Source organism: Hylobates moloch, unplaced genomic scaffold, assembly GCF_009828535.3.
Source record: "Hylobates moloch isolate HMO894 unplaced genomic scaffold, HMol_V3 SCAFFOLD_8, whole genome shotgun sequence".
Lineage (NCBI taxonomy): Eukaryota > Metazoa > Chordata > Mammalia > Primates > Hylobatidae > Hylobates > Hylobates moloch.
In genome coordinates, this window is record NW_026652283.1 from 48,028,016 (window position 1) to 48,037,364 (window position 9,349).

The 9,349-nt window shown below is 59.3% G+C and overlaps 1 protein-coding gene across 1 annotated transcript; it reads left to right on the forward strand.

Annotated features, from left to right (window-relative positions):
- Positions 1–5,310: 5,310 nt before the first annotated feature.
- Positions 5,311–6,781, forward strand: FOXD2 (forkhead box D2). The gene is given in 2 exon segments (XM_032160780.1): positions 5,311–5,729; positions 5,731–6,781. Coding segments are annotated over 2 exon segments (1,470 nt in total).
- The last annotated feature ends 2,568 nt before the right edge of the window (positions 6,782–9,349 follow it).

Genomic DNA, 9,349 nt, shown 5'->3' on the forward strand with positions numbered 1-9,349 from the left:
CCCCCTGCGCTGCCCCAATTCAGGGCCCGGGAAGGGCGTCCGGTTCCCGAGGTTCCACTGTGCCAGCAGGCGGCGTGTAATTGGTAGGAGGGAGGCTGCCGCTGGAGTGTTCTTGGCTGTCCCTCAGTGCGATCCCTGCATGAACTCCTCCTTTTCCATGCTACAGTCACAGACCCTCAACCCAGGCACACCCTCGCCCATTCTCATTCCCCACTAGGGTCTGGCTGCTGACCCCGAGCAGGTTTGTCGTCCCCGACCAGGTCGCAAGGCTTCAGACTCTGGGGGGAAGTCGTGGGCCTGGATGATGAGCCTTCCAGGCATTCCTGGGTCCACTCTGTGGACACCAAGCGTGAGGTCTGGAGGGGAGGACACAGGACACAGGATGCAAGACAGGCGTCCGTCACGCAGGGTCGCAATCCGCCATACACAGCCACTGTTGTCCAGAGGACAGGCACATGAGGACAGAGAAAGAGAGACTCGGCCCAGGGGGCCGAGAAACCCACAAGAGCGCACTTAGACATGAAGTTCTCCTTCCCACATACCTGGAAGCGTCCCCCACTGCCCCAGCCGCCTCTGCTCTCAAGAGCGTGGAGCCTTCCCTACCACTCCGTGAACTCTGTGATCTTCAGGACCGACGGGTTTGAAGTGGTGCTGTTTTCGCTCTCTCCTGAGGTCGCAACCCTCTTCCCACGAACAACAGCCCAGAGGCTCCGCAGCTCGCCTTGGTCTCAACCGCGCAGTACTTGGGTGCTTAAGTGAGTCCCCTACCACACAGTCCAGGGTTGGGGGCTGGGGAGATGGGGCTGGGAGGGGACAGTGGCCAGGAGTAGTGGAAAAAGATGTAAATTCATACTCTCGAACTTTGCCCGGCAGACGCGTGGTGTTTATCTCCGCGCCAGCGCCTGGAAGTGGGCAGGTGGGCTTCAGAGTTGAAGGTGCACACACTGGAGCCCCAGTCATTTCTGTGCACGGAGAACATGTCTGAGGTCTGCCTCCGCGGGTCACAGGATCTGGAGTCTCCCGCCTCCCATCTAGGCTAACGGGGCTGATCGCTTCTGAGCAGCCGAAAATCCGGGTGGAGAAAGGGGCCGGGAGATGTGCCGGCTGAGGCTAGACAGCTGTCTCGCTTTGGAGCTGCAGCTAGGTCCAGAGTGGGAAGGAGGCTCGCGCTGGCTTTGCCGCTTTCCCTGAGGGTGTCCAGTTTTGTGAATAAAATTAGAGAAATCTGCGGGCATAGTTCCCCAAGCCCAGCTCAGGCTTCCGTTTGCAGCCCGGCGCTGGCCGAGCTCGAACCGCTGAAAAGGGCCGCGTGCAATCGTTCCGCTGTGCCTCGGGACAAACTCCGCTTCAAGCCAGTGCCGCTCCCCGGCAGTTTCCTGACTGACTTAATTAGATCCGCATAATCGCTGGAGGGCTTTTCTTTCCCAGAGCCAAGAACAGCTCATTTATGGAGACCAAAAGGAAGAGAGGGAGAGGCGACCCGGACGCCACTGATAGCAACGTACTCTTCGCAAAAAACACTCAGTAACTAGTGGAAAAGCCCAACAGGCATCCCCCTCCGCCCGCCAACGCTTCCTCCCAATTGTTCTGGGCTGCACGAGGGAGATGGCCTGGCCGTGGAACAGATGCAGAAGGAGGCCCGGCACGACCAGAGACGCAGTAAGCAAGACCCGCAGAGCCTGTGGCTTCCCGCTCTTTGGCGGCTGCAGCAGGCATGGTGCTGGAGCCCAAGGCTTCTGGGAAAGGGTCCAGGTTTTCGCGGAGGGAGCGACGGACTCACGCGGGATCGCAGGCACTGCTGCAAGACGCCGAACAGGCTGAGCCGGCAGGCGAAAGAAGCAAGGGTCACGGGAGAAGCAAAAAAAAAAAAAAAAACGAAATAAATTCCGAATCCCGCGGTTGCCCTTCTCCCAGCCCCCAGTGCGCTTATTCCTGACACTGTTAAAAACAAACTGGCCCAGAACCTTGGAAGGTATGAGAGGCTACTAGAAATCCCTCTATACAGACCGGAGCTCGGTTAGAGAAACCGCTATTTGGATAAACAGAGGGGTTCTGGGCTGGGAACCCGGACACGTAGGTCCACCCCAGCTTAGCGCCCCTCAAAAGCCTGACAAGTAACATGATCTCCTAGACCTCAGTTTCCGCTCCTGTAAAAAGTATGTATGCGAAGGGTCTGGATTCTCCCTCCCCAACGCTGCAGAGCAGAAGCTGGGGATTCTGTACTCCCCTTCCGCAGTGTAGGTCTCAGTAGCAGTGAATGTGCAGCAAGGCCAGGCAGAGGCAAGCGCTGGCTGCTGTAGCTGCTTGGTAGAACTTCTTGTCTGAAGCAGGAAATGTGGGCAGCAAATGCCCTGGCTAGTCTTACCCTGACCGGAGCCTGGGGAGCCAGGGGAGTGCTGGCAAGGAAGGAAGCTACTGGCTCCCATTTGCTGTTTTAGAAATGAGGACATTCAGGCCGGGCGGGGTGGCTCATGCCTGTAGTCCCAGCACTTTGGGAGGCCGAGGCGGGTGGATCACCTGAGGTAGGGAGTTTGAATGGAGAAACCTCCTCTCTACTAAAAACACAAAATTAGCCGGGCATGGTGGTGCATGCCTGTAATCCCAGCTATTTGGGAGGCTGAGGCAGGAGAATCATTTGAACCTGGGAGGCTGAGGTTGCAGTAAGCTGCTGAGATCACGCCATTTTACTCCAGCAGGGGCAAGAAGAGCGAAACTGTTATAAAAAAAAAAAAAAAAAGAAAGAAAGAAAGAAAAGAAGAAGAAGAAAAAAAAGAAATGAGGACATTCAGAAGGTGAAATGGAGTAGGATGACGCCAACACTGTTTTTCTCTCCACTTATTTAGATATTAGCAGAGCTGAGCTGGGTTGGAGTTGGTGTGTGGTCCATGGTGTGGGGTATCTGTGAGGGGGATTCTGGGAGTGTGAGACAGATATCCATGTAGTCAAGAGCAAGCTTGAGGTATCTGTGGGGTTGCCAGATAAAATAAATCTGCTAAATCTAGCAACCCTAGGTATGTGAGTTTACTTGGACTCGTGCAAGAAGCTTCTCTCCAAGACCTTTTTCCTCGGACAGTCTGTCACCCAGGAAATTCCAATTCCAGGGCTACTAGTCCCTGTCCAATTTGCTGTCCATGGTTTGAGGACGAGATTTCTCTTTCTTCCAATGACAGTTTATGCTGGAACAGAACATTAAATGGATCCCCTTGGTCAGAGGTCCCAGAGGGGACCCAGGGGACTTCCTCTCAAAGGACATGAGTAGTCAGACTTGCCTTCCATTTTTTTCTGCCCTTACCTTGGGGGGATGAAGAACTCTATTTTGAGGATTCTGTGAAAAGGATTGTAACCCAACTCTGTTCTATCTCTTTGCAGGAGCCTGGGTGAGTTCTTTCTCCCTATCCTGGGCCTCTGTAGCTCCATCTGTGGAATGGGAGAGTTGGATTAACACCAGGCTATCCCGTAGATTGGAGGCTGCTGTTAGATGAAACTGCAAAGTGTTCTCAGTACCCTTTCCTAAATGGCCTAGAATATGGCTACACTTATACGTCAGTTTCGAGGTAGGTGTTACTAGCCTCATTTTTACAAAGGCAGAAACAAAGCGCAAAGAACGTTGCCCAAGGTGACAGACAGGGTAAGTAGTGAAGGCAGGATTGGAACCCCAGGAGCCTGACCTAAGGTCGCTGCTCTTAACTACTATGCAGGCCAGGAAACTGAGGCTCCGAAGCGGGGAAGTCACCTAATGAGGGTCATACAGCCTTGCGACAGCGGAGGCAGCTGGGATTCCGGCCTCGCACGCCGAGCTTTGGCCACTGTACGGCGCTGTCGGGGCAGCAGCCCAGGCATCCGCTCAGTTCTTGCTCACGTCCAGCGCCCATCTCCCCTTCCGTGCCCGAGGCTGAAATGGGCCCACTCTGTGTTGAAGCTGCTTGTTTCTGGGTCCTGGAGGGAGGCCGGGGGAGAAAGGGGTCTAATAGGATGGGCAGGAACCCGGCTAGCGAGAAACAAGGCACAGGGCCAACCTTAGTTGCACAAGACTTTTGAGAGACGAAGGCAACACTTGGTCGAGGTCAGGGTTCACTGAGGGGGTGTCGGGCAGGGGGCGGAGGAGGTCCTGCCGCCTGTCGGTGGGGCCCAGAACCCTGGGAGCCAGGAAGGTGGGGGGCGTCGAGTCCTCAGGGCAACTGGGGCCAGGGAGAGGGGAGGCAGAAATTAAGCGGATTCCCAGACCCATGAACAGACACCCAGACAAATGCCGTTTCCAGAGACTCACGGAGAGTGAGATAGTCACAGAGACTGAGACAAACGGATGCCGAGACCGAAAGGGTCGGAGAACAGGCAAACTCGGAGCAGTAGACCGGCCGGCGCCCCGGGAACGGGGCCACAGCGGCCGGCGCTCTGCCTGGCCTCCCCGCGCGGAGAGGGATGGCGGGCCCGGGCGCGGAGGGAGGAGAGGGCGCCGCAGCAATCTCACCTCTCCCAGGCCCAAGGCTGCGGGCGCCAAGTTCGCTCCTGGTGATCACTCGAATGCGTCTCCCCTCGGGCTGGAAGCCGTGCGGGCTCGGGTGGGCGCCGGCGGGCCGCGCTGGGGCGGCGTGGGTCCCGGCGTCTCAGGCTCGCGCTCCCACTGAGCTTCGGCCCAGGTGGCCCGGGCGCCGCCTTGGGGAGAGGACGGGTGGGGACCGCCGCCACTTCCCTGGCTGCGGCTGGCGCCCGAGTGAGCCTTAACATCCAGGGGCTGAGCGTTCTGAAGACGGCGGCTTCAGGAAGCACAGGGTGCAGGAGCGGCGGCGAAGACAAGGGCCCGCCTCCGGCCACTGGAGCCCAGCTCCCGCCGCGGCGGCGGTTTGTTCCCGCCGGGTCCCTCAGCGGAGGCGCTACGCCCGCCCCTGCCGCCTCGCCCCACCCCGCCCAGGGAGCTCCGCCCTAGCCCGCGGCTCTTCCGCCTTAGGCAGCCGCTAGGCGGGAGGGACAATTCCCCCACCACCAACCACTGCCACCCCGAGGGGACTAGGGGCTGAGGCCCGCCCAGGTAAGGGAAAGCCTCAGCTCCATCCGCCGCGCCCCAGCGGCGGGTCCCAGCTCGGATTCCCGGGGTAGTGGCGGGGGCCGCCGGCGGGGCGCGCCCTGGAAGGTGAGCGTGGCCGAGCTGGGCCGCCAGGGGGCGCTGCGGAGCCGGGGGACACCCCTCCCTGCCTGCCTCAGTCCCCCGCCCCCTCCCCGCCCGCGCGCAAAACGCACTCGCCCCAGAGGCAGCGCGGCCGAGCCCGAGCCGCTGCCGGAGCGGAGCCGGAGAGTGGCGGCGGCAGCGGCACCATGACCCTGGGCAGCTGCTGCTGCGAGATCATGTCCTCCGAGAGCTCCCCGGCCGCGCTGTCCGAGGCCGACGCAGACATAGACGTGGTGGGCGGCGGCAGCGGCGGGGGGGAGCTCCCAGCTCGCTCCGGGCCCCGCGCCCCCCGGGACGTGCTCCTCCACGGCCACGAGCCTCCCCCGGAGGAAGCCGAGGCAGACATAGCCGAGGACGAGGAGGAGTCGGGTGGCTGCTCGGACGGCGAGCCCCGCGCTCTGGCGCCCCGGGGGGCGGCGGCCGCAGCGGGGAGCCCGGGGCCAGGCGCGGCGGCGGCCCGCGGCGCAGCGGGGCCCGGCCCGGGACCGCCGTCGGGGGGCGCGGCGACGCGGAGCCCGCTGGTGAAGCCGCCGTACTCGTACATCGCGCTCATCACCATGGCCATTGCTGACGTTGAGCGAGATCTGCGAGTTCATCAGCGGCCGCTTCCCCTACTACCGGGAGAAGTTCCCCGCCTGGCAGAACAGCATCCGCCACAACCTCTCGCTCAACGACTGCTTCGTCAAGATCCCCCGCGAGCCGGGCAACCCGGGCAAGGGCAACTACTGGACGCTGGACCCGGAGTCGGCCGACATGTTCGACAACGGCAGCTTCCTGCGGCGCCGCAAGCGCTTCAAGCGGCAGCCCCTGCCGCCGCCGCACCCACACTCGCACCCTCACCCGGAGCTGCTGCTGCGTGGCGGCGCCGCGGCGGCGGGGGACCCCGGCGCTTTCCTGCCCGGCTTCGCTGCCTACGGCGCCTACGGCTACGGCTACGGGCTGGCTCTCCCGGCCTACGGCGCGCCCCCGCCGGGGCCGGCCCCGCACCCGCACCCGCACCCGCACCCGCACGCCTTCGCTTTCGCCGCGGCAGCCGCCGCCGCTCCTTGCCAGCTGTCGGTACCCCCAGGCCGCGCCGCCGCGCCTCCACCCGGACCTCCGACGGCCTCGGTGTTCGCAGGGGCGGCATCCGCCCCAGCTCCTGCGCCTGCCTCAGTCTCGGGCCCGGGCCCCGCAGGCCTGCCCACCTTCCTGGGCGCGGAGCTAGGCTGCGCCAAAGCCTTCTACCCGGCGGCGTCCCTGAGCCCTCCCGCAGCCGGCACCGCGGCGGGTCTGCCCACCGCACTTCTGCGCCAGGGCCTCAAGACGGACGCGGGCGGTGGTGCAGGCGGCGGGGGCGCCGGGGCAGGGCAGAGGCCTTCCTTCTCTATAGACCACATCATGGGCCACGGTGGCGGCGGGGCAGCACCCCCGGGCGCCGGCGAGGGCTCTCCGGGACCGCCATTCGCGGCAGCCGCGGGTCCTGGGGGCCAAGCCCAGGTCTTGGCCATGCTGACTGCTCCAGCCCTGGCTCCCGTTGCTGGCCACATTCGCCTCTCGCATCCCGGGGACGCGCTGCTGTCCTCAGGGTCCCCGTTTGCCAGCAAAGTCGCCGGCCTTAGTGGCTGCCACTTCTGACCGCAGCAGGCCCAGGGCCCGGTTAGGTCCGCACTCCTCAGCCTCTCCCGGGAGCTCCTGCGGTCCCAGCGGAACTCAGGGAGTCTATTTATGAAGTCTCCAGACCTTGGGCCGGCACGCGTGACACGGCACTTCAGGCTCCACGCACAGAATCTCACAGATAGTTGGGACTAAGCGGGCTCTATCGCTCAGGGCGACAGGCCCGGGGCTACGCGAAGAAGTCGCAGGCCAAGATCCTTTACAGTTTGAGAAATAAAAGCAGGGGGGTGGGGGCTTCATTTTTTCCCTGCCTCTGCGCCTCTTGGCGAACACATTCCGGGAGAGATGAGAGATGCCTGGCCAGGCTCCACGGATCCCGCCAGAAACACCAACAGAGGGTCTCCCTTTCTGCCTTTCCCCTCTCACTTCTTCCCCAACGTTGAGACCCTGCTTGTCCAATATTATAATTTAAAGACATCTATTATCTGCTTTGTGCTTAAAAGAAAAATTCAACCTTTTTTTTTTTTTTGCTGTTCTCTAAGGAAGTTCGTTTCCTCTGAAGCCTAAACCAGTGTCTACGCAGGCGGAGCTGAACGGAGAGGTGAAGCAGGGGGTCTTTATATTCCCTGCAGAAACCCTGGATCCCACTCCACTGAGGAAAATCCTTTCTCTTTTGTGTTTGGGTGCTTTTAAAGGAATTTCTTTCCTTTCCCTTGGCTGGCTGGGTCCAGCCATGTCCGGCCAGCAACCCTGTCAGTGTTCCACCCTGTCCCAGGCCCTGGGATATTTATTGTGGCTAAAGGCAATGAGATTGGGTGGAAGAGAAGGGTCTGGGCCAGGGACTGGAGAGGTAGGGGTGGAGTGGGCAAAGGCACACCCTGTGGCAGGGGGTCCTATAATTTTGTGTAAATATCTGTACAGCGGGCTGCTCTCGGCGTTCTCTGTCCACTGGGTGTGCATTGATTTAAACTTCTCCACTGTGGGGAAACTCTGTGAAATCGTCTGATGGTCTGTGTGGAAAAAAGAAAAATCTGTCTACCCCTTATTCCCCATTGGTGTCAATTGAATAAATGTATGTGAACTTCAGCAGTCACCAGCTCTGTCTGCTTGCCTGCACTCCCTTGCCCCGATGGGGCTCTCCCAGAAAAGCTTAGCTCCCCAGCAGAGGGGGAGTGAGGAAAGGCCCCTGGGCAGCCCAAGCAGGCAGAGAAGGGTTTGAGCTGAGAGGATGCAAGGGGCACTTTGGTCTTGGCCTTCAGCTGTTAATGAGGCCGAATCTCTGGGAAGCCTGTGGCCTCTCCAGCACTTTCATTTTCGTTCTAGTCCTAAGAAGGTTTTTGCCTGGAGTTTTGCCTGGGGTTGTGTTTCCAATGCACCTGAGGATTCTCATGTCCTTCTAGTTTGGATGTTGGCACGGCCTGGGCAGATCTGGGTGCCAAGGGTTCATGAACACTCTACCCACTAAGTACAATTTAAGGTGAATATATCTGGTGATGTGTACTCTGTATGCCTCTGTTTCTGAGTGAAGGGCTTTTATGGAACTTATGATTCGTTTTTGTATTTGTCTGGGTCGGCACAGCTCTTTGCTTTTTGTCTTTGTGTGTGTGTATGTGAATTGTATTTCAGAATATCTGCATTTTTATTTCTATGTATGTTGGTGAACATGTCTTTGTGTGTGTTTGTGATTCTCAGTCGCTGTCTTTCTGTCTCTGAGAGGAGAGAGGTTTCTCCCTGGCTGCTTTAGGGCCTTGTCTGGAATCCCCTCTACCCCCGCCACCCCCCAACACATGTAACAGAGTAAAAGGCTTGGACTGGGGACTGTGAAACCTTTCTTTCCTCCAGCCCAAGAGGGTTAGAGGGGCACTATGAGCTGAATGAAAGAGTCAGTGGGGTAACACTCCAGGTAAAACTTCCCATCCCTTGAGCCAGACTCATAGCTGGAAGCTACTGCCTGAGTGCAAATCCATTGGTCTGGTTGGAGTCTTCCATAAACTCATTGAGTCTCCCAGCTCTCTGCTTACGCCCGGGACTCCCAGTGGCCAGACTTGCCAGTGTGTTGAGTGAGAGGTGATCTTTGGGTGAAGCAGAGATGATTGCTTAGCTCTTTTCTCTGTATATTCCAGTGAGATTATAGGAGAGGAGAAACAGAGGTGCAAGAAGAGGCAGTGTAGCCTTCACAGAAAACAGACACATGTTGAGGGCAAGGGTTGGGAGATGAAGTGACAGAGAAGGAAGAAGACAGGGTCAGAGACCCAGATGCAGGGAACCTGAGAGAGGTGAGCCACACAGGCGTCTTCAGCTAGGATCCCTGCAGCTGGCAATAGTAGAAAAGAAGGAGGAGGTGGAGGACTGAGACCACTGTAGAAAGGGTGTCAAAATCAGGATTAGGGTGGGAAGAACACACCAGAGCTGGGGAACGGTTGTTTGGGGTTCCCAAGTCTCTCATTGCCTTCACCATTGGAGAACAGATGAGGCTCAAGGTGCAAAGAGTACATACAGTCCCTCTGCCAGAGGCAAGGCAACCCTCTCCTTGTTGAGAGACTGTGGAAGTGGAGGGAGGTCAAACGGAGTGGGCCACCTTCCCACCAT